The following is a 26,363-nucleotide window of genomic DNA, read 5'->3' as shown; positions in this document are numbered from 1 at the left end:
GATCAACGCAATAGATATATTGTGTATATCGACTAAGAACAAACCATTTCCTCTGCATTAATGTGATAAAATTTGTTGAAAAAGGAATCTATTACTTGATTGTGATCAATAGATGCATTGCCTAATGATTTTTTAATTTGATAAAACTAAACAAACAAATAAAACGTAAATAGGTGACTTACGTTTTATTTGTTTACTATAATATTAGCATTTAGGCAATACGCTACGTAATGAAAACAAGCGATATTCAGTAATAGAACTATGAAATTTAAGAAGGTAGAGCTACCAGGATATACCAATGGTGCGTATACTCATAATATTATTACGACTAATTTTAATGTTTAATATGTAATAGCACTGTATAAAGCTGAAGAGCTTTTCTAAGTTTTCTTGGTTAGTTGATATTTATGTTTATTTTTTCCTAGATAGTCCATTCATTCAGGCTAAATCACACAACGAACATTATGAGAGGAGATGTTTTTCACACATAATATGGACATTGGACATGTATAATAATTTTCTAGTTACTACCACAGATATACGAAGTGATGCTTTATTACCTATTTATACCTAATCAATTTATTTTTAATACAAATGAAATACCATTCAACTAACAAATTTATGGCCACTTATAAAGAAGAGTGGATAGCTGCTATCAAACCAATTGCACGTCTATAAACATATAAATACAAGATTCAGAAAATTTATTGCCCTATATTTTAAATTTATCTTTCAATTTGAACTTTGTGTAAAGACGAGTAATCACGTGTTGTTTGCATGAATCTATGTGATAAAATATTCTACTACTTATTTACATTACCTTTTTCATTATATAAGGGTATATCATACTTTAAACCTAGGTAAGACGAAAGTCTACGTTTCTCGTCTTCTACGCTTGAAGACCAAGCATAGAGCTGAAAATTGGCAGATGTTTGATATTTTAATTTTCAATATATTATAATTACCTAAAATATCAAAAATCCCCTTCGCTCCTAATTCTAAAAATTCAAAATTTTTTCGGTTTTTCTCGAAAACTGTAAATTTTATCGTGAAAATAGTTTAGACAAAAGTTGTAGATTATACAATTCTCTACAGAAATGGTCAAGACGGTTTTTTTCGTATGATTCCATTTCCATTCGTGAGTTTATAAATTCGCGGTTTTATAAAGTTCGCTTGACACTGGATACTTCATAGTTTTGCTGTAACTACGTAGGTCTTTGAGCTCCCTGCTCTTGTTGTTAAAAAGCTATTTGATCCCCTTGTACCAGGTCATAGGAAATAGTTGTGTAATTGTATTTGTAAGGTATACACCATTGAGAACAAGTGCTTTGAATACAAGGTGAAGCAAGGTGCTCAAACAGTCGCTTAGGCATTGAGAATTTATTGAAGTGAAACTTCTTTATCGGGGTTGGACAAAAATTTAGTGTAACATTTTTGCGTTACGCCATACTCGTGACATTTTTAAGGTCATAAAGAAGTTTCACTTCTTACGTGTGTACTCTAGTACACGCATACATTTTTTTTTTATAATTTACGCAAATTGGAGAAAATACTTATATAAATACCACATTCTTGCTTATATAATTAACAATTGTATATTCGTAAATGAAAACCTCCAAGTCTTAGTATGATGGAAAATATGAATTATGTCATTATTAAAACTGAGATATCTTACGAATGGTGAATCATAGGAGAAAAAGTGTCGGATCCGTTGATGTAGAGAATTACATTATCTAATTTTGTCTGATTCATTTTCACGATAAAATTTACCGTTTTCGAGGAAAATACAAAATCCTAAATTTAAAATGTTTGACCTTGTATATTTTTTTTGCAGGTGTAGGATCGAAAGGGATTTATGTGTTTTGTTTATGTCGCAGTCATCGGTTGAAGTGCTATTATTTGATTGAATGACTAGCGCTTTTCTTGAATGACGACATTTATAAGCGTGCAAACATGTATATCTATTTAATTTTAACTTTGCGAATTTTGGCTAGGTTTCGACTAATTTTATTTTTTTTTGCTTCATTTATTAAAAACTCTTCTGAATCGGCAAAATACAGAAATAATTTGGAAAATCCAAAAGTGCACGCCTCATAATTTTTTTTTAATAAATATTTATTAATTATTATTTTTGTTTATTTAATAACAATTAAACCACATCGAATCAGACCCTGAAAAATGAAAGGGTTCTATTCCTGAGCATACTCAAGCGTAAGAGAAAAAAAAAGACTCGATTAGTAAAGTATTTCGGTCGCTATCGTGTTAACAAGAAAAAGGATCCGCACATACAGACACACGGACGTCCAAGACAGAACTTTTTTAAACTGTTTTTTAACTAGTTTAAATAACAAAAATGACATCAAAAATATCATGAACGTTAAAAATAGTGTTTTTTCTTAATATGTGTGTGTATGTATTATCTTACAAGTGCAATGTATGATACATAAAGACATTTTAAGTTTGAAAAATCAGATGTTTTGCGCGAAGTGACAGTAGTACCCACCTCAACGCTTCGCTTATGAGGCGTGCAATAATTTATTTATCACCGGTTAGGAAAACTGTTTCTACAATAAAGCAATGTTACAAATATACTTTTCCGATTTCCATATAGGTATCATATTTTTTTAATGTATAAAAATAATATTTATCCTAATGTATCACATAGTATAAAACTCGTCGCCGTTGTTTGTCTGTCCCTATGTACTTATGCTTAAATCTTTAAAACTACGCAGCGGATTATGAAGCCGATTTTTTTTAAAGATTTGTAAATTGTAGTCCACTACCTTTCCGCCCGCAGCTTCGCCCGCGTTTTTAAAGAAAAACCCGCATAGTTCCCGCTCCCGTGGGATTTTTTAGTACGTCTATATTATTTGTTAAGTTTAAAATAAATTTTGTACTAAAATAAATATATTTGAATTTTAATCATAAGACTAAGACTGTTGGACTTTCCATATTATCTGCTCCAATATCTTTTATCTGATCGCTGTTCGCACCAATCTATCACGTCCTTATCTAACATCACACTGCAATTAATTAACAAAATAAAACAAAATATCTTCAAAATAATTCATTTTATTCGATATTCCACAGTCCATACCATATCATGTTACGTCATTTTCTTTTGATTTTATATTGAGAGCTTTGGTTTCTTCATTTGGTATTTTTTTGGTTTCACTATCGTTGGTTTTTATTTTGGTTTCGATTTTTTCTCCACCAACGTTCTTTTGGTTTCGGAGGCGGAGTTGTCTGCTGCTGAAGTAAGATAGTAGTTGAATTAACGCGAGGACAATCCCCGGAATGAGCCAAGCGTCGGGCAGCGTGGGGACAGTTGCTGAATATAGCAAGGAGTAGAGTGGCGAAGATATCGTTTGCGTCGCACTTTCTAGCGCTCCCAGGACGCTGTAGATTTTACCTGAAATAAAATAATCCTTTATTTGTGTTGTTCTCATTAATATTATTTATAAATCGAATAAATATGAAGCGAATGCCACCGCAATGAACATAATATCTCTGCAAATGTTCATTGCGGTGGCACACCTCTGCATTTTTTTTTCCGCAGGTTTAGATGTAGGTAAGAAAACAATTGACATGACAGAGATCCATCAATGTTAGTAATTAGTATGGGACTTATAAGCTAATGTTAGTAAATATGAAAAGTTTTGGCGGCATAGGTATCCATGCAAGATTTACTCACTTGTAAAGAAAGGTATAAGTAATTATTTAACTTGATCTATAAGTAGGTAACTTAATTGTAATAAACATTTCATAAATAGAGACAAGCAATCAACGTATTGGAAATAGTAACAGTTTTGCACATCACAAACAAGTTCCTTAACCATTATGATAATATATACAACAATTAATAAAGACCGATAATTACTTATTGAGAAATTGATTTGATTATAAAAAGTAAAGCGATGATAATCAAATAGGATTAATTTTATCAATCTCCGGTACCAAGTATGACACAAATATTGTGTTGCATGTATATATTTTAAAAGCTATTAATCTTTTCTGGGAAAATTTTACTCATTTAGGCGCTCATTAAAAATAATTATGGATAAAACAAAAACAATAAACATTACAAACAAATAGAATCGATAAAAAAATTGTGGGTCATTTGATAAGTTGACTTTAAAGTCTTTTCTTCTTAACAATTACTATTTGTGAAGTACCTTAACAATAGATATAAAAGTATAAAAGTTTTGTTTTTGTTTTACACATAATATAATAACATAGATGTACATTTTGGTAAGATTTTTTTTACATTAACAGTATGATAATAAAATGTATGAAAATAAAATGTAATTCAAAATTGTACCTTGTTCAGTAGGAAGAATTTGTTTGTTGATTATCGGCCGTTGTACAACCTGAGATCCTTGTGAAATGATGCCGATTATAGGAACTGTAAAAGAGAGAAAACCATGGTGACGTAAATCCAATATTAAAGAGAAAATATGATGCTATTCTTATTTTTTAGAAGAAGAAGAAAAGAAGAGTGTTTTTAATATAAAATAACTAAATTCTTCATGTTTTATCTCATATTAACTGGTGCAGACCTGGACCAAACTACTTTTATATTTTCATAAAGATATCGTTGAAAAAATAACAAACAAAAAAGAGTCTGAGAAGTTTTACAAAAGAAAGTAGGTTAATAGATTTAGGTACATATCAATTATATTGCCTATCTGTGCACAAAGAAAGAAAGACAATGCTTGGTAATTAATAATCTGATAACTTTTTAAGATTCCAGACTACCTGGATTTGATAAAAATGAGACTGAATATCTATTTCTATTACATTGTACTTTATTAAGGTTATTGAACATAGATTGTATTTGCAAAATCAAAGATGACTTATACATAAGTACTATATATTTTTTCTACAAAGTCACAAAGGTGATGATCAAATTGGAAAATCCCGAGATTTTCCAATATGATGATATTCTGTTTCAAAACAAAGTAACGATAAAGTTGTTATAAATAAACTGATAAAAGATGAGCCTACATATACATCATTGTTGTACTATGATGTACAAAGTTAAATGTAGAGTTAGTACGTTAGTTCCAACTTCCAGTAGAAAGGAGAGTGAAATTATATCGCATATATTAGTACTTGTTTTTTTTTATTATTCAAAAACCTGGTGTTATTAATATGAGAGTTACAATCAAGAATATTAAAAAGTTAATAATATGAATTTATTTATTTACATTGAAAATTTTTCACATTATATTTTTTCATACAACTCGATTTTTCGTAATATTTAAATGTTTTTTTACTGATTAAAATAATATCATAGTAAAGAAAATGATGTTATAGTACATAATTTTCTCATGTACCTAACTGAAATAGTTAAATATATATTTTTTATGGTGCATTTACGCATTCTAGTTCATTATTCGCTTCGTTATTCGCCACACTATTCGCACGAATGTGTAATTGCCCCTTCTTACATGTTTTTATACTACAAAATTATTGTATTATTAAATCACTGGCGCAAATAATTATCGCATTCAGAGAAAATTGAATGTATCTAATAAGTTAGAAAATGTCAATCATTTGATTTAAGATATTATGAGATTGATAATAATTGATTGGTTTATTAATGATTTATTTTCACGAGAAAAAAATTCACAATTGTTAAGGAAATAATTTCAATTAAAGAATTTAAAGCAAATCTTTACATAATATTAAGGCAAATCTATACATATAAGCAATTTGACTCTGACGAAAATTTTATATCAAAAGAAAAGAAGAAGAATAAAAGCTATTTTCCCTGGAAAGGGCACAAAAGATTGTCACGATTCGGAGACAGTGTAAAAATGTCTTTGCTGTAATACCAATACCTACCGCGAATTTAAAATAAAATATAAATTACAGAGATAATAAAATATTATGCAAGTTTAAAGTACCTACAACTACATAATATGTTTTCATACTATATACAACCTCGCCAATATTTCAAGACGTCGCGTAGTGCGAATATCCTACTAATATTATAAATGCAAAAGTTTGTACTTTTGTTACTCCTTCACGCAAACACTGAATGGCTGGATGGAATGGATTTTCATGAAATTTAGCACACACCCAAAGAGAAACTTGGATAAACACGGATATTTTTTTTCACCTAAATCCTACGTGAACAGGAACTATGCGGATTTTACGCGAACGAAGCTGCGAGTGAAAAGCTAGTAGGTAATTTATAAATTATTTAGCTTCACACGAATTTTTTTTACTTACTTATAAAAACGACGATAGTGTTTCTAGCAGCGATCAGGCCTGACGTAGCGACTGCATAGGACATGCAGCTGACGACTCCCACCATCTCATCGGAGAATCGGAATCGGCGCTTTAGCACTGTTAGTATGAGCAACGTTCCTAAAATAAATAAATAAAATCTATATTACTTTAATATACACATGAATCATAAGTTTTACAGGTATGTACCTAATAATAAACATTTTTGATGTTGCAACCTATTGTTAACAACACGGTTAACAGTGACTTATTACTACGGTTTAGAAGAATCAAGAGCAAAACCTACCGCTTTAGGCATGATAGAGTTGTAAAGTTTAGCATTTCATAATCCTATCTCAATAAACAGCAATAAATTAATTCTAACTTTACCGTTATTAAGAGCAAACAAAAGAGCCGTTTTTCCTTGCAAACGTAGTCCACTGTTTCCTCCCTGGATTGTGCCACTAGAGCAATATATTTTTACTATTAGTCTATGGTAACTTTAGCCATGTTTTTACGTTTTTCTTTGTCATATCTTAATTATTAAAAAAGATATGAATCTTTAAAACGTAAGAACGTAAGAAATATGACAGATTTTCCGTTATGTTCCGTCTTCCATAAAACTAATTTTTGAACATTATATAAAAAAGCAGAACGTTTCCTACGTTTCATAGCCTATACTTTTCTCTACTAAATCGGTCCAGTATTGGAGGAGGAAACAGGGGATTACGGAACGTCGAATTTGCGTAATTTTCCTAGGTATTTTCGGGCCGAACTGTATTTGTTGCGACAGCAATAGATAATAGGAAAACCTAACTTTGAATTCACTCTCTCGTTTTGTTGGCTCTTAATACAAACTTAAACTTACATAAAGATCAAAAAAGTGAATTAGGTATAGAAGTATTGCAAGGTAGGAAATAAAGTCAGCAGACAACGTAGTTATACAACATTTCAGAAAAAAGTATGAAATATAAATCGTTTTAAATGTATTATTGTATTGCAAATAATGCGAACAACCTACCAGATAAAACAAGACAATGATTATATACATGTGAATTTCAAAGCGAATAATTAAACAATATAAAAAGACAATATTTTTTTATAATTTATATAAAAATATCATAATTTTAACTTTCTTTTTCAGAATTAATAAGAATGCACTCAACGTAATGAGCCATCTTGACAGTTTATGACCAAACACCTAGTCTCAGACTTATTCAACAAGTTTCAGCCTAAAGCTCACTTGACCTGTTCTAATGACTCTATTGCCTGAGATATGTAGTAAACTTTTATATGAGTTTAATTTTAAAACAAGATAAAAAAATCGTATATAAAAAATATGTTATGTATATAAAAATCTTTATGAATTATTTTAAAAAGCGAGTAGCAGTCTATAATATGCAGTATGTACGTTGTTTCACATATGCCAGGCGTCTCGTGACGGCTCACATTTTTTGTTTGTTTTAAATACATCCCTTTATTAATAATTTATAGAGTAGACTCTTAAAAGGTCTACTTCAAATAAAATTAATAAATATTGAACTTACCGAAAAAGCTTACAATATTTCTGTAGGCCAGAAAAGAGCCAAAAAGTATGTCGTCCCAGTTGAACTTGTATCTGTAGTACATGTACGAAAGTAACACCTCCGCTGTTGAAATCAATTATATTATTATTATTTCATAATTATTAAAAAATATTAAAATACCATACACTCCATGATAGAATTAACGATACTTAGAATTCTAGACCTACCTAAGAAGTTATTAAAGATAAATTTAAAGACGATCGGCAGTGAAATTATATGAAACTGATTTCTGAATCTGATTGAACTGTAGTCCATGTCTAACATGGTACAAACACACAGGAACAGGAACACTCCCACTTATATTCGTAGTAAGTATAAATTAAGTTATTTTGTAACTAATTTTGTGCAAATGTTTGAAGCACAGTCTTAACTACCCAATACAACAATTCTCTTCTAAAGGTTAAATTGTATAAATAGTTAATTCAAAAAATAGGTCCATTTTATTCTTACCTGACAACATCATTCTATCTCCAAGTGTTACAACCAGCATCAACAATATGATCATTCTCTTATGCCCATCCCTTTTCCTTACTAAACAGTGGATGGCATTAAATGGTAGTCGCCAGTTTAGTACCGATACTTTGTTGTCAACGTTAACATTCACGTCCTTTACTGATACTATCACGTAGATTAGGGAAGATACCTGTAAGAGGGTAGCATATATGTAGTTAAGACTAATCATCTATACTAATAAAGCTGAAGAGTTTGTTTGTTCGAACGCGCTTATCTTGGGAACTACTGGTCCGATTTTATGATAGCCCATTTATCGAGGAAGGCTATAGGCTATTTATCATCACGCTAAGACCAACAGGAGCGGAGCACTGCGGGTAAAACCGCGGAGAACAACTAGTATTTAATACATATAGAAATTAAGGCCAAGGTTGAGAGTTCTCGTCCCGGAGGCCAACACGTTTCAGGAATGAGTTATAGTTTAGTCAGGACAACTCTTAATCATTATTAATATTGATATGCTCTTACTTTGATTATTCAAAGAAAAAAAAATTAAGTACATAAAATAAATAAATAAAAATAACTTTTTTTAAATGGTGATTGATATTACATTTCATAAACTTTAAAAGAATATTAATTTAAAATCAAGATTTAAAATCAATTTAAAATAATATGTAACAACTAGCGGTCCGCCCCGGCTTCGCTCGTGGTACATATTTTCGTTTTCTCTACATAAAAACCATCCTCGTACTTCAAGGAATATAATAAAAAAAGAATTATCGAAATCGGTTCAGCCGTTCTCGAGTTATGCGCTTACCAACACATTTTGCGATTCATTTTATATATAAGAAGATATTGTCATTGGATTTTTAAAAATTGCCATCTAGTGGAAAAGACCTGAACTCGTAGACGCTAAAGTCTAGCTAGACCAAGTCTAGACTTTATACACAAGACCTAGACAAGAATTTGATAAATATTTTAAATGTTGCAAGGCTGTTTTTTATGTTTATGTGAAGAGGAAAATGTAATGACTGACGAATATACAATAGCATTATTCATAATAATAAGTAGTTAAAAGTATCATGTAATATTATTTTTATTGCAGTTCACCGTTACACTACATTTTATCTACCGCATGAATATCTTAGCAATACAGATACATTACCTGTAAGAACAGTACTAAAGGGAAGACTCCATAGAAGCCCAATTGCCGATACAGCAAGGGCCCGCTAACTGAACCAAGTACGTGAGCTATTTGAATAGCAGCGCGGTGGGTGCCCATTGTGCGTGTGACGTCACGGCCCGTTGCATGACATAACTGAAATATGTATGTACAAACATCATTGATTTTGGTTAAATGTTAAATTAAGATAATAAATGGGAAGAAATTTTGTCCACCTACACGTCTGTTACCAATAATTATTGTCCAATACGGATTGTACTTATCGGTATTACGCGACAACGAGCAAATCCTCGACGGGAAAGTTAATTTCCGCATAATTTGGGGTAAAAATGAAAAGTAGTAAGGAAAATGAGCAGATATCACGATGGGAGAGTTCGTGATAGCCGTGTCGTTTTCCAGATTGCAGTAAAGGGAAAAGTTTAGACTAAAAATATTTAAATACTATGTAATGACAATGAGTTATTTTTATAAATCTAATATTTATACTAATATTATAAAGTTGAAGAGTTTGTTTGTTTGAACGCGCTAATCTCAGGAACTACTGGTCCGATTTGAAAAATTCTTTCGGTGTTAGATAGCTCATGTATCGAGGAAGGCTATAGGCCACATGAGTAGAAAGACGGAATATATATCATCACGCTCGGAGCGGAGCAATGCGGGTGAAACCGCGGAGCACAGCTAGTAGGTACATATAATTACAAAAATTCAATAAGACAATATGGTATCGAATAATAATTGTTTTCAAAATTAAAGATCTCTCCAGATACTCCACCAGAATACATATGATATTCCGTATTTACTTACGCACTAATTGGCAATTAACTATGTTCCTAATTATAGATTAAACACCGATTACACAAACATCAATATAAACGAACCCCAAGTAAACACAGAATAATGTATTAGACGCCTATAAAATAATATTTGAGAATTTTAATAAATTGAACTTTTAACTCTATAGTCTATACCTACATACATAATACTCACATCACCTATATGACTGAAGGACGCAGCTAACAAGAGTCCGAAATTTCCACCAAGTGACATGGGTATTTGAACAGCATACAGAACTTGTACTGTGGAAGCTCCAGGGAATGTCAACATTAGCAAGACAGCGGTCGACATGATCGACATCCCAACTAATGGCATGATGAGTAAAGGTTTTCGTCGACCGCTGCAATCGCTCCATGGACCAACGAAAAGAAGCACCACCGTTGAAATTAGAGATCCTATGAAACTTCGACTAACATTTACACTTGATACAACCACCTGGCTCGCCACCTGAAACCGGCAAACGTTATTTTTTGTAGTAATCGAAAACCGTAAATTTCTATTATGTTTATATTAATGATGTATCCAGCAACAACGCATAGGTATTTCTCTAGCAAGTAGTATTATTAAGTAGTATTATAAGTAGTATTATCTATTTTAGTTTATTTGAGGATAAAAATAAAGTCTTTAAAAATCATAGCTATATTTAGAACGATAATTACCTCGGCTGCTCTAAATTCGTCACCCACGCCCTTACTGCAAATATCCACAGGTTTTTGTAAGTCGACAGTACAGGCAGTTCGCAGGTAGAAGTTTTGTAAAGAAGTCTGGCCCAGGTTGATTGCTATCATGGCACCAACCAACGCTGGCTCGAGAATTGGCCTCCATTTCTCTGAAGATTTGTCTGCAGGTGCATTGCTGCTCTCTCTGTTGATATTTCGAGTAGAAGGGCTGGAATAAACGAAACCAAATTAATATTCTCTAGCAGTAATGACGATAGATAATCTCCAATTTTTAATCGCTACAAATGAGATAATATTAGTTAAGATTACCGCAGACAGATATTAAGAGGTTGTAAACAATATGGTATCAATGACACTTGAAATATAATATTTAGTTTGGGAATTTATACATTAATTCCTTGTAACTAGTTAGTACAATTAGATAATTATAAAAAAATATTTTAGCTTCACACACCTTAATTTATCTAATTCATGTATATCCGTGCTGTCCCCCATTATAACGATACCTTACACGTGCAATCCAATTCACACCAGATAATTAAACTGCATGTTTGTACACATAAATAAAGCAAGATTCACATCACATAAGGTTAGCCCAGGCGTGTGTTCCGTAACGAGATATTTCCACTAATGTCAAAACGATAAGATAATATTGGTGTTTGCATATCGGAAACAATGAGACTAACTAAATAGAGATATGTGAACTTGGCTGTAGAAATGCAACATTAGATTCAATGGATAACGCTAAGGGTATCGCTCGGTTAAAGGTTATTTGAGCCAATTTAGCGGTTCGCGCCAATTGACGGTCGAATAAGCAATGAATGGTGGCTTGTGTGGGCAGCAGTTATTGCTAATAAGTGTCATTATTTGCAAACTAAATTCACATTATTGACTAACAAAGTCTAATAAATATAGAAATTATTAATATTGTCTATTTAATTTGTTTTCTGATTTCATTTGAGACACATGATATAGCATTGTATTTCTCTAAGTATAGATACTAATACTTATAAGAATAATTAGTTTCGGGGCAGCATATATAGTTTAATGCGATAAGAAAGTCGGTCAGCAAGTTTTAACGTAATCACCTGTAAATGATTACAATCACTATTATCTTTCATTTGTGAAGTCGTCACAATGCTTCAGGCGATTCTACGTGAGTGATATCACATAGTAGCTTGATGCATCGGTAGAGCTCACTTGTTACTTACGTCACTTGTTTTATTAATTAAAATAATATATACGTGTTATAATAGGTAGACCTGTTACTTGAGACCTTGCAATTGTAACAAGGCACATATAATATAACGCATATAAAATTATATGAGTAATTAGTTATACGAATAATATATGGAAATGCATATTTGCCAAATATTCATTTCCATATATTACAAACAATATTTGAAATAATATGAATCAGTCAAGGATAAATTTTTATATTATTTTTAATTTTCCTCACTATAATTTTGTTATCAGTTACAGATAATTATCAACTTTCCGAAGATATAATTGTTTGTTACGCTTTATCAGAGCCTTACTCATAATGTTTAACTACTTCTGAATTTTGGATTTTTGTACCCGTAAATGAAAAGGGTGTCTTGACTGAAAAACGCATGTCAGGTCAGCTAGAATATATGAGTAACGTTACATAGATTAGTAGTAGATTATTTTTTCATATACTCTACTATACAGTGTGGGTATGAAAAAATAATCTCTAGAACGAGATGAGTTAACACTTTACAAGTTTACATGTTATCAATTTCAAGAGAGTTAACGCTTATTGGTATCAATTTCTTTGCAAGTCATCCATTACTCTTACATAATAAACAAACAGTTTCCTGCACTTGATTGAACCGAGATACAGCAAAGTAGGAATGATGTTATGTATAAAATGTATAATGGTCAGGGATGATGCAGCTCTATAATTTTTTTTTTTTATAGCATTGGAAGGCAAACGCGCAGACGCAATGGCCGATGTTGATGGCAAAGTGCGTCGCCCATAGACTGTTGCCTACCATAGAGGGGAATGGGATGGGATAAAAACGGTCTTAAGGAGAAAGGTGGAGCTAACCGTGAATTAGGTAGCGGTGTGCTTTTGGCCTTTAAGAAACACATATGCTTTTTTCTTGAAATAACTCAAGTCGTAGTTCCTCGGAAAGACAGTCGATGGCAGATTATTCCAGATCTTACATGTCCGTGGAAGAAAGCTACGGTTAAAACGCACCGTTCGCGTTGTGCTGCGCCAACCATCCAGGTGGTGAGGATGTTATAGGCTTTTGTGGCTCGTATAAGCTCTTATAAGCTCGTAGTTGCGAAGGAATTGAAAAAAATTTTGTTTATTTAAATGAATCTCAGGAATTTATGGGCTCCTGGTTCAGATTGAACTAATATTTTTATTCTAGACAAGATCCATTTAATGAGGACAGGATACATAGCACAAAGTTTTACATTTAAAGGATATGCAATTATGCAACCATTCACTAATCTGTGTAGGTGTAATAACTGTGTCGATGCTATCATGACCTAATTCTTACCGGAGTACATTCTACTTTAAAACAAAAAGGTGTTATATAAATCATCGTGATAAACATTGAACATGCTCCCATGTTTCATGGTCTATAATAATCTTGTAATCGTATTATGATTGCGACTAATGATAAGATTTTTATGTATTTTTGTATCTGAAATCAAATATCTGTAATAAATAATTAGTGTCCGACCGAACTTTCGGTTTCGGTTTCGGTTTCGGCCGAGTTTCGGCCAAAAATCAAGTTTCGGCCGCAGTTTCGGTTTCGGCCAAAATCGGCCGAAACTTTTGCCGAAACCGAAACTTATTTCGCAAGTTCAGTGAACTTAGTTCACACACGTTCACGCTCGCCTAACATCGTTTTCCTCGGCAACGCTTTGACGGACGCTGTCAAAGCAATTTTTGATTATCTATGTTGAGATTGGAACTGGGTGTAATTGTAATTAATAATTATTATTTTTATATAAGAGGTACCTAAAAGAGACTTATTATTCTTCTAAGTACAAATACCAATCCAAAGTATTAAAGACTCTTTAATAAAGAGAAAGATCTCAAAATACAAAAACTTAGTATTTAAAGTAACAGTAACAATTACTGATTTGATTTAGATGACTGATTTTACCGAGAACTTAATTTGAAAAAATAATAAAAATTAAATTTGTTATTATTAATATTTTAAAAATATTATTTTATACTAGCGGTCCGCCCCGGCTTCGCCCGTGGTACATATTTACGTTTTCTCTACATAAAAACCATCCTCGTACTTCAAGGAATATAATAGAAAAGGATTATCGAAATCGGTTCAGCCGTTCACACGTGATGCCATGACAACGCGAAACGGGTGCAGACCCGCCGCCTTTTTATAGCTCCCGCCGCGAAGCGCGTCGAACGCGGCAACTGATACACAAAAATAATGGGGAATTATAAAACGAGCGAACAAAAAAAAACTTTGCGACTGATGATGACATACTGTTTTAATAACTTGAGCGGTATGAATTTGACTAAGCGAAAAATTAACTAAACTGACGACGAATATTGATTTATAATAAAATCCAGAACGAGCTTACAAAAAGTGGATTGTGATAAATCCATTTCAGATATTAAAATTTTATCCGAGCGACTTCATTACTAAGTGAGCGACTGGAAATACAGAGAGGGCAACTTCAATATTAAGATAGATTCGATTTTTCTAAGTGAGGTTATACTTAGCGAACTACTAAAAAGTTCACTTTGAGCAAAGTTTTGTAAGCTGCTTTATTAATGATTATTGGTTACTGATATTCTATTTGAGGGCTTATGTTTTTTATTTTGATACGCTTTTTTAATAAAAACTACAGATTTTTAAATTCGCGCGAATTCGAATGGGGGCGGGGCGACGAATCGTTGCAGTCAGGTGAGTTGGGAGTTGGTTTTTTTTTTAGTTGACTGAAGCGTCTTATTTTATTTTTTGTTCATTTGATTGAAATAAATGCATGCATATTACTTTATTTTTACGGAGTACATTGTTTTAATTGGCTCGTCTTTAGTACCTTTACGTTTTGCTAGAGCGTTGATTTTTTTTTAAGTTATAGTTCTAAGTTTGTTAATTAATTTTGGAAAGTTTCAACTTGCGGAAACCATTACTTTTCAAGATATAATTTTTTGAAATTCAGAAAATTTGGTTATTATTTACGACGTTTTTGACAGCTGACGTTTCGTTCACTGTAACTAATGACTGATTCCTTTAATAAATGTGTTTTTACGGTTAATATAAAAGCGCAAATTAAACAATTATGTATTAAATCAAAAATATGATATAAATATGTATATTTTACTTTACAAATCTAATACGGTAAATATCAAATCTAAAAAATATATATGCAATAACGAAACGTGAGCCCATTTTGTGTGGCGAGTGCCAAAAGCGACTTTAGGGTGATTCCCACTCAACCAAAAAAAAACTACGTAGGTTAAAAACTATAAAACTTTTATTCTTAATATTCAAATAGGTAGCGAGGAGCGAAGCGACGAGCGTGTTAGGTTAACCCTTGAACTGCCGCACGAGCCGAGCGAGCGAAGCGAGCGTGCCGCGGCAGCGGCCGGCGAGTGCCAGAAGCGACTTAAGGGCGATTCTCAAAATAATTTTGAAAAAGAAAAGCAGTTTATTTTGAAAAGTCACTACCCGCTATCGATTAGACACCTCAAAATAATGAAATTCGGGGATCACGAGTCGTAGTGTTAGGTTGCCTTATATTTCAATAATAAAATTTCTCAACTAATAGAATAGTGTTTCTTCAAATAGTTATTTCATATTATTTTTATTTTTTAAATGTGAGCTCATTATACTCTGCTCATTAGTGTATTTTTCAAAGTGGTTTTTGTATTCGAAACACTTCATTTAAGATAAAATGCCGCTCAATATAAAAAATACATTTGCCAAATATTGAAAAAAATGCAGGACGTAACGTTGACACTCAAACAAATATTAGGTCGCTCAAATATTATGAAGCTGCTCATTTTGTATTTTAAGTAACTCAAATTAATGTTTGTAAGTTGCTGTTCTGTTGATTTCTCGTCACTCGCAGTCAGTCGCTCACTTAGTAATTCTATAACCCAAATTAATTAATTTTGACACTTAGAACTGTAATTTACAGTCACTCGTTTAATTGCTACCCAAAAATAATCCTTATGCTGCATGATTCTGTATTCACGCGCGATGACTTATAGCGTATTTCATGTATAACTTTGGTGTTTCTACACCGATTTACATGATTCTTTTACTATAACCTGCCCAGGAGTATGAAGAATAATTGTGCCAAATTTGGTTAAAATCCGTCGTGTAGTTTTTGTTTCTATAACGAATATACAGACAGACAGACAAAAATTTTACTGATTGCATTTTTGGCATCAGTAGCGATCCCTTATCACCCCTTCATAGCTTTTTTTTAAATATATTTCATGTACAGAATTGGCCTCTCTACAGATTTATTATAAGTATAGATTAAATAAATGATTACAACAAATTTAATATACTGTGTTTTCCTTTCATGCCCTAATTAAGGCAAAATAATAGGTAAAATGCACCAAAGTTCAGTATTTTTAAAAATTTCATACTAGACCACGTGAGTTTCGGTTTCGGTTTCGGTTTCGGCCGAAACTGAAGCCACGGCCGAACATTCGGTTTCGGTTTCGGTTTCGGCCTGGAAACCAGTTTCGGTCGGACACTATAAATAATACTAATGGATAATGTATTCACGTGGGATCAAAATCAATTTATTTATTAATTTTGAATCGTGAAGCAAGAGGTAGAAAATTGGTTTCGATGCAAACGCCCTAGAGACACTGCAACGTTCGTGCTCCACATTTCTATACGCACTTGAATTCCACTTATTAACGACAGACGTGCTGTGAATTGTAAAATTCTCTGTCGCAAGCCCGCACTCTCTCTTTGACAACGAGAATAATATACCATGAAAATCAATTACTTGCAAGTCGTGGTAATTAATAATAAGTCATACAGTCAACGAACGACATTGTAAATTGCTCATCGGGTTTGAATAGCAGCCTACATACTACACCTTTGCAGTATTTTCACGGCCGCTCTGTGCCAGGTCTAAAATAAGACAGTTGAGAATCTTGTTCGGTGGCCCACACGCGTCAGTACTATTACGCGTCTATTACGTGTGTAATTATCTCATCTTTGATCTTAAGATGTTACGCGATTTTGTAATAAATCTCCATACCGGCTTATGCTGATAAGCATTAGTGTACCGAGAAAAATTCAGTGCCAAATCAAAAGATCAAACGACGTTTGCTATAAAATTAAATTGAATTTAACTCAGGCCTTGATACGTTAGCGCACGAATTACCTACTCTTTATAATTACTGATATCTAAAAACCGGGTTTTAATTAATGTATTTTAGCAACCGGCGCTACAGTTCTTTCATTTAAAAGGCAATTGTAACGTAAATTCCTAGTTTTTAGTTGAAAAAGTTAGTGTTTCTTGCAGTGAGTTCTTAGTTCAGTCGAGCTGAAATATTCGTTGTAAGAGACGATTTTGAATCAATTTTTTGTGTGTGTATTTGTGAACTGGATTGTAACGGATTTGGCGGGGTTTTCTATAACACTATTCAAAAATAAAGGTCAGGATATTTTTATACACTTTCGTATACGTTCAATAGTCATTTCATTCATTACTAATCACAAGCATCATTAGTATAGGTATCGAAAAATAATAATGAATTAATTTAACACATGGGTTTTATACGTTTTTTTAAGCGTTTTTATTATTAGATATAATTTTAACATTTCAACATCACATTTTATTGAAACCTATAGAATTAATGAACCATATTAATTAATCACATTTTTATGCACTTGGCTTATTTATTAAATAAATAAAACGATATTTATATAAAATCAACGGAAAACAATTGAAACATCATAAAGCCATAATTGCAAGTTTAAATTAAAATTATGACACCACTGAGCTAACAAAGCGGTGAAATATTAACATACTTGCATTGTATTATTTTGAAACAATAATCATAATGTATTGCCAATATTTTTCATCGCAATTGTCTCGCTACAATTAAGTCTCGGTACATGACGTGGGGTAGCATTTACATAGAATAATAAACATTGTAATTAGTCTCCTTATGAGGGTACTAGCTGGCCTTGACGATCTCTAATATGTAAGTAGTTAGACATAATTATACCGATTTGGAATTTTCTACAGTACGATTGAGGGATATAGTTACTTCATTTTATTATAATGATAAAAATATTTTTTTTTTTTTACTTTTTGTTGAGCTCTTATAAAAATATATTTCATAATAAATTATATGTAACATTTTTATGATTTTTATCCAAATTCCAATTTCCTAGATATATTTCCTACTTTAAATGCGAAAGTGAATTTTGTTAATTTTTTATATTTGTTTATAATTTATATGGTCAAAGTATATAACGATTTTTTGATACAATTTTTGTATCTATAGATGCGTTGGCTACTGTGAATTACTCTGTGCCTATAGGGTGGAGGCTAGAGAGTGACATAACTGCAGGCGAAACCGCGTCATAAAAGCAAGTGTGTAAAAAATATCAAAATATTATATCGGTTAAATATTAACACATAGGTATCGGTCAATTAAGGAAAGCTGGCATGTTCACAGTACTCACACTTATGCAATTCCACTTACAGTATGTTCAAAAATAAATGCGACTCTAGTTTCATTTTAGACTTGAATTGTAAAATGGTGCGTTGTAGATAAATATATGCAAATATAATTATGAAAGCTCTCATAATTTACCTGTAAAATTATAATTTAAAAGTAAATAAATTGATGAACTTAATTATTTATTCTAATATAGAGTCCCACGGAAATGAATTTTATTTCAATTGGGGTCTGTATTATTATATTTTGTACTGATGCCCACAATACAGGCCACGAGTCTAGAGTGGGCATCTTGGTTCAAATGATGTATAGAGTATACTACATATTTACTGTGTTAACAGCCTTATTAGTAATAAGTTTAACGAGATTGTATGCTTGATTTTTTGAATAATTTTTTTTTACTTTACTTTGCTTTAATAATAATCGTTTGGATAAAAGTATTAATAATCATTCAATTATCATATAATAATTAAATTTCAGGTCATAAAAACAATACAAATAACACGTGTACGCGAAACTATGAACTAGGAACTATGCGGGTTTTCCTTTGCAAACGCGGGCGAAGCCGCGGGCGGAAATCTAGTAGTCTATAATTCTTCCATTTACTGTATCACAAAATTCTTCATAGATTTTTAGATATTCGTACTACACCAATTAAATCACCCTGTATTTATAAACAATTGCAAAATAAAAGCTACACATAGGCCGGGAGATACTGACACAAAATTTCGGGTCATTTGTAACAGAATGGCGGTTCTACAGGGGTCTTATTACGCAATGACAAAAAGAAAAATGATGGTCAGAACGCTGGTACCGGCGGACTAGTCGCGTGGGCGTTAGTCGAACTCGTCGGATAAATAGCGAAAGTCAAACGATTTGTAACACAAAAATTTTATAATTTACCGATAGCCCATAAAAAAGATGTAGGCGGTAGTGTCATGCCATACTTTTCCGGTGTAACTACGAATAAAATCTTACGATAAGAAAAAAATCTTATACACATTCGCCACCTCCCACAGGTATGGCATTATCACACTTCTATTTATAATCATTAAGGAGTTGTTGAAAAAAAAATGTAGGGTGGTACAAATCGTTTGGCGAGAAAAAAAAATTCAAAAATTTGCAGATTTTCCGCGGTATGGCGACTATTTGGAATCGTCCGAAAAGTATGGCATGGCGATTTTAGTAAATGGCTGCACGACGATGGTTACCTGTGCAAAAGTTAGCCCGGTACAAATGGTTGAATTGTTTTTTTAAATCAACGCATTCACGTCGGTAAGGCGGACTGTAAGTCACATGGTAAAAGTATGGCATGACACTACCGCCTACATCTTTTTTAAGGGCTATCGGTAAATTCTAAAATTTTTGTGTTACAAATCGTTGGACTTTCGCTATTTATCCCACGAGTGTGACTAACGCCCACGCGACTAGTCCACCGGTACCAGCGTTCTGACCATCATTTTTCTTTTTGTCATTGCGTACTAAGACCCCTCTAGACCGCCATCCTGTTACAAATGACCCGAAATTTTGTGTCAGTATCTCCCGGCCTAACATGTTCAATGTGTAAATGTGTTGACGTTCCAGCTCTTCTTAATATAGGTATATATGTATTAATAAATTATACTGATAGTACAATTAGAACAAAATTATTTTTTTCAAAGAGTATTCCAATTTCAAAAAATTATCGAAATTATAGCTTCGAGCCTGGTAAAATATCCATCGTACAAAGTTACAAACAGCATCATGATAAATATGGTCATGGTTTATCAAGGCTTAGTCTCAGTACAATTTACAATAACCATTAACCATGAAAGAAAATGAAAACGCTTATCTATATTTAGACGTTTTTCTACGTTTCCGCATCGAGAGAGGAAGTAGACTCTTCCGTTCTGTAGTCAATGGCGTGACGTCATCGCATCGATCCCGCGCCCTACTGTCAATGTGCTCAGACTAGGACATTATATAGAAACTCTTTAGTGTGCACACACCACAAAATAAAAAAAAATACTTTCTATTTCTTTTTCCATCTAAAAAATATACTCGAGAATAAAAGTACAAAATTTAAAGAATCAATGAAAGGTAGGATTATAATACATGGCAACATTAAAGAATTATAGCTATACTACCACTACTCGTATAGGTTTCGTATTTAGTGATTGCCCCATGAAATGAAATTAAGGCGCATGCGTGAAAAACATGGCGCCGTCGACCTCACTGCAGGGTAGAGCAGGGGCGTACTAGAGCTGTAGGGACATAGAAAATAATAAAATAAAAATGAAAGTTATCACATATTATGTGAGTGCACAAAACCTAAATAGAGATATGCCTACATCATTTTTACGTACATAAGTTAAAATTAAGTTCAACACGAATATGAATTATTTACAAAATAAATAAATTGAAAGCTGAAATCAAAGATTCGATCTAGTGCTTCAATCATTTACTTATAAAAACCATGTACTGCGGCTATTTTTATTTAAAAAAAATTCAAATGATGATATTTTCAGAAATAAGTAAATGCCATTAACTGAAAAATAAACAAAAAAATGTTGTGTGGTTTTATGAAACCACGGTAAAAGTGAAACTGTTCGAACGGTTCCGAACACTGCTTTATACCTACTAGGCAGCCGACCGTCACGCGACATGCGCTACACAGACCAAAAAGTTTGAAACGATGTAATAAAAGTTTCACTTTAATAATAAAATGACTCATAGTTAAAAAACACATAACTGGTAATAAAAATGTTGTGTGGTTAAAACCACATTTTATTTCATAAATGAAACCACGGCGAAAGTGAAACTAAGGCACAAAATTATTGTATTTGTACGATAATTATTATCGTACGGTTCGACCGTCACGCGACATGCGCTACACAGACCAAAAAGTTTGAGACGATGTAATAAAAGTTTCACTTTAAAACAATCACAATGTTTTTAAATAATCCCTGATTAGGGATTAGCTATTCTCGTCGAAATATCTCTAAAGAGGTCAAAACAGCGCTAAATACGGCCCTGTGCGTTATTTGCATTCGCCAGTGTTCGGAGGTTCTCGCGCATTTCCGTAGCTCGCCTTCCATCCCTTGTAGAGATGGCTCTACAAAGTTACGGAAAACCTTTTGATCATTATTCCATTTATACAATACTATTAACTATTTTTAAGTGAAAATATGTTTATATAGTTCGGTAAGATAAGTGTATCGATAAACGGTTATATGAAATTCTATTCAGTGTCTGTGATAGTTAACTGTTGTGCTCGCATAGTACATTGGCGTAGAGCGATTATAAGGTAAGGGATGTTACGGCTTCGCTTGGCACATAAAGTTCGATCGTACTATAAAACTTTATAAATTATAGAAACTCAGGATGTGAACGTGATTAAAAATTATGAAACGTTTATTTGGTTTCAGATTAAACGCCATGAAAGCCGTGGATGACGACGATGACTGAAAAAGAAGTAAATAGGATGCTGGGTAAGTATTAAAGGCCTTTTGTTTTGTGTTCATGACCTGATTTCTAAAAATGTGGGCAGTGTAGGTATATTTATATGATAATGTTAGTCATATCTGCTTACATTGTAGCGATTTGCTACCATACGCGAATAAAAATTAAATTGAAGTAAATTCACTATAAAATCTTTTCGACCTACGAGATTTTATTGAAAATTACGATAATCTAAAAACGAGTGATTGAAAAAGAGAAATTGTTGGAATCGATGTTTGATTTTTATGAAATAAATAATCTGCAACTTAGTACTTACATAATAACATGAAAATTTTAATTAATTTAATTTCAATTCATTTAATTTTATAAAAATTTTAAGACGCACGACAAACACGAATCGAATCATTTGGATAAAAATAGATTCAGGCGGAATGTGTAAATGCAATACACTGGTATGTGAATGTATGTGAGTTTCTAATCCACATAGCTACTCCATACAAATAATTTCAGATGAAACATCTTTAGAATTAGTTCCATATAAAAGATAAGCATTTAATTAAAATGTCAGGAACGCCGCAACTGCGGATGTCACGAACGTTTTCTCTTTCCGAGAGTCGAGACCAAATTCGATCCGTGAATGAAATTATTTAAGTGTAATTTTCACTGTTTGAACATTTTAATATATGTCTATTAGATACGTATTTGTTATGAAATGAATCTTGAAATAACTTGTCATACTAAAACTTAGCTATAAGTTAAAGCGTCCCGAAACTAATTGAGCAGCCAATATGCAAAAATAATTACCTAAGTAACTACATACCTACCAACCTACTACTTTTCTCTTTCTAAAAGTCTACCGCATAGCAATAAAATTTATATAAATTTCCTCTCAATCAAAATCCTATTCACTTGATAAAATTAAAATTATAGGTAATAAAATAAATAAAGTGCAGTCATTGAGATACATGTACTCATATTAAATCGCAAAATATGTTGGTAAGCGCATAACTTGAGAACGGCTGAACCGATTTAGTTAATACTCTTTTTATAATATTCCTTGAAGTACGAGGATGGTTCTTAATTCTTATGGAGAGAAAACTTAAATATGTACGCTATTCGTTCGTAATCGCTAGTGGTTAATAATAATCTGCTATTAAATCCCTATACATAATTTAATTATTATTATATTTTTTTCATAAACTGCACATTAGAAAGAAAAAACCATTATCCATACTAATATTATAAATGCGAAAGTAACTCTGTCTGTCTGTCTGTCTGTTGACTGTTACTCAATCACGCCTAAACTACTGAACCAATTTTGATGAAATTTGGTATGGAGATATTTTGATACCCGAGAAAGGACATAGGCTACCTTTTATTGCGAAATATGTACCACGGGCGAAGCCGGGGCGGACCGCTAGAATGTTATAATGTTATATGTTATATTTTAATGTTATTTTAGACATTATTTTAGACACGCGTCAAAATAAGAACCAACCATTTCGGTAGTCATTTAAATTTTTAATGAGTGACGTAAACAATGTTTCTAAAAGGTTGCTGAGAGGCTAGCCAACTAATAAGCCAATTTAACAACCAACCGAGTGATTAACTATCAAGCTGTTTATGATATTTATTTTATGTTACATGAATGCAAGCAAATAATATAACAAGTTTTATTTGCATGCGAACAGATATTTATTAGCACACAATAATTTATCATCGTATTGCAAATATTAACTTAAGTCTTTATAAACTCTAACTTAAAGAATGTATTTGCGTCTTAATTTGAATATGTATAAACAAAATTTAAAAAATTAAAAAGTCTTTACCTATCTAGTAGTATCCACTACGTATCTATTGATAACTCTTCATTTTAGACGGTCTATCACGGATCACGGACGATGCCCTTATAGACTCTATTATTATAGTCACGAGGTGTAGGACGTACCTATGTCTATGTACTTTCCTTTGAGTACAATTGGAGTGTTCTAATCCTGGTACCGTTGCACGTATATTAAAAGGGCCCATATAATACAGCGGTTAATTAAAATTAATCCTTCCAACTGTATTGATCGCATAACTGCGAATGTTAGATAACTCGTTGCACTTAGTATTGGCGCGTGTATATTTTTAGCCTTATTAAGAAATCACGTCAAGGCTCCCGGAGCGTTGTGTGACATAATAAAAGATGCATCTATTTTACCATAATGTAAAATGACATCGACTTGTATACAACTCTCAGTGATAACTCATAACCCATTGATAAACTCTTTGTTATAAAAACTTATGAACGATATTTTTAAAGGAACACCTATGTGGCATCTTGTTTTTTGTACAAGGAGAGTTTGTATACCGGTAGTGTGTTTTAATAAACAAAAAATAAATCAAGTGACTAATACAAATATTAAAAAGAGAAGGAAAAAACCTCAAGTGCGTAAGATAACTGGTGTTAGATAAGGATTACGTAGATCTAGGACAAACCGGAGATGATTGCCTTGGTGTTGTGCGTGTTTGCAAAAATTGTTGGTTTCGTGATAAACGATAATAGTGAAAAATGTGTGCAACTCACTGAATATGCAACCATTCAGGAAAGGAAACGAGAACAGAAAAGTACGTATTCGAATAATATTTTGTATACAATGGGAATGTAAATTTTTAAAAACAATAGCTTTATACATGCATAAACCTCGATAGCAATTCTTCTTACTTGCTCTACTTAGGGCATATGTAATATTTTCAGGTAGGTACCTATAGTTATAATAGGTACATAGCGTTGAAAATTACTTTGTTGTGAATTAGATTTTAGCTGTTTTATACATTATCACATTGAACAGAACAACTATGTACAATATAATATAATGTAGGTATATGTTTTGCTAGATCCTGACAATAATCGTAATCGAGACACAACTTTCTTTATCAATGATGTCTTTTAATTTAATGATAACAACATTTTTAAAGCAACGACATCTAGTAAAATTACAGTTGTATTATTTTACAATGTCAAGTGCCTGCACGGCACACAATCAATGAATCGCGATTGTTATAATTTTTGTCCTATACTACCTATAGATGGCGTTAAAATAAAGCTGAATAAGTCTTTTCTGTCCTTCAAAGAAGGCTTTTCATTTATTTTTTAATATACAAAATGATTATTTTTTCAAACAAAGCAATAAAAAACAAAAATAATACTTACCAAATGACCTGGGTCCCTGAGCGTGTTGAATTTTTTTTATAGTCCTGGAATACCTTGTATTAGAAATAAAAAAAATATTCAAAAAATGAATGAAAGTTTAAATGCGTCTTTATGAGATTTATAATGACTGGAATGTGTCTGACTAACGAGAATACTTTAATAAAATGATAAAAATAATATGTACATATCTAATATAAATTATTATTGGTTTAAATACCTAGTTATGTATATAATAATAATTTTGATAAAATGATAAGTAGGTATGTGTATAAAATGTAATTAGGTACTATAACTTGCCTATAACCACGAAATATGTAAAGAATAAAGATCCATAACAGACAACCAACACTCAAAAATATATTATTCCTTTTTTATTCCTATAATAAAGAAACTGTAATATGTAATAAATTACACAAGAAAATAATATTACACTTAATAATTGTATCTTGATTTGCGAGGTCGTTCACTTCACCGCGTATGTCCGACTTGCTAAATTTTACCGTTACCTAAGTGAAGTGCAAAAATTACCTGCCCGAGTGCAGTATTTACAAAATGCTGTGTAAACTATATTATAAATTATAATTTATAGTACTTATGGAATAAATATTACTTACATTTATGTTTTGACATTTTTTAGTTTAGGAAGGAAAGAAAATTTTTAATACAGTACCAGTATTATATTTTCATCATAAACTTACCCATTGCTATCATATTTATTATATTGCGAGTTTTCCATCGAGTGTAATAAGGTTCATTTTTGCAATACAAGCGCTTTGCTTAATTAGGTGTCTTTCTTGAAACCTCACAAAATTAAGTTCGCCGAAAGGAACACGAAATAATATTACAATACCACTGGAGTGAAGTTAGTACGCATGCGTACGTCAGTTACGCGCACTGCGCCTGCGCGTTTGACGTTTACACGGCGGTGGTGAAGTCAAGATCCGATTAACAACGTCAGTTTCACTATTTTTCTCATTTTAAAACAAATTCTTTTTTTCTAAAATATTGCATTGCATCGCTTGAGTGAATATATTTTTTGCATCTGATAGGCGTGTGTTAAATAATTTATATA

At 32.1% G+C, this 26,363-nt stretch overlaps 2 protein-coding genes across 10 annotated transcripts in view; one reads left to right on the top strand and one right to left on the bottom strand.

The window, feature by feature from the left end:
* Window positions 1-3,056: 3,056 nt before the first annotated feature.
* LOC149488465 (lysosomal proton-coupled steroid conjugate and bile acid symporter SLC46A3-like) lies at window positions 3,057-26,203 on the bottom strand. 3 transcript variants are annotated; one of them, XM_089695665.1, is made up of 10 exons: window positions 25,990-26,202; window positions 25,292-25,344; window positions 10,950-11,178; window positions 10,444-10,737; window positions 9,439-9,591; window positions 8,274-8,466; window positions 7,785-7,886; window positions 6,241-6,378; window positions 4,322-4,405; window positions 3,057-3,412 (listed from the first exon to the last, which is right to left on the bottom strand). In XM_089695665.1, exons 3-10 carry the CDS (start codon window positions 11,076-11,078, stop codon window positions 3,102-3,104), a joined length of 1,404 nt encoding a protein of 467 aa, XP_089551791.1. In that variant the 5' UTR covers window positions 11,079-11,178; window positions 25,292-25,344; window positions 25,990-26,202; the 3' UTR covers window positions 3,057-3,101. The 3 variants fall into 3 exon arrangements, with proteins under 3 accessions (XP_089551791.1, XP_089551790.1, XP_089551789.1); XM_089695664.1 differs by lacking the exon at window positions 25,292-25,344 and having other exon boundaries at window positions 25,990-26,203; XM_089695663.1 differs by lacking the exons at window positions 25,292-25,344; window positions 25,990-26,202 and adding an exon at window positions 11,425-11,746.
* The window catches only part of LOC149488464 (uncharacterized), an 84,418-nt gene continuing 75,656 nt past the window's right edge, over window positions 17,602-26,363 (top strand). For 5 of the 7 annotated variants that reach the window (XM_089695641.1, XM_089695642.1, XM_089695640.1 and 2 more), the window contains exon 1: window positions 24,567-24,705. In XM_089695641.1, coding sequence (XP_089551767.1) covers window positions 24,582-24,705 — 124 coding nt within the window. In that variant the 5' untranslated portion in view covers window positions 24,567-24,581. Of the gene's footprint in view, window positions 17,620-22,061; window positions 22,125-24,566; window positions 24,706-26,157; window positions 26,245-26,363 lie in introns of those variants that run through there. The other 2 variants (XM_089695637.1, XM_089695638.1) reach the window with 2 other exon arrangements.

The sequence above is a fragment of the Colias philodice genome, chromosome 5, assembly GCF_061535455.1.
Source record: "Colias philodice isolate Cphi_HAF_F1 chromosome 5, ilColPhil1 Martin Lab GWU primary, whole genome shotgun sequence".
Classification (NCBI taxonomy): Eukaryota; Metazoa; Arthropoda; class Insecta; order Lepidoptera; family Pieridae; genus Colias; species Colias philodice.
The sequence above is the reverse complement of the archived record's forward strand: the minus strand, read 5'-3'. Positions and strand labels throughout refer to the sequence as shown.

Coding starts and splice junctions, on each gene's coding strand:
- LOC149488465 (XM_089695663.1), bottom strand. CDS start 11,465: ATGGGGGACAGCACGGATATACATGAATTAGATAAATTAAG. Junction 11,179..11,424: donor CATGAATTAGATAAATTAAG/GTGTGTGAAGCT, acceptor CGTTTATTCCAG/CCCTTCTACTCGAAATATCA. Junction 6,379..7,784: donor AAATATTGTAAGCTTTTTCG/GTAAGTTCAATA, acceptor TATTTATTTTAG/GAACGTTGCTCATACTAACA.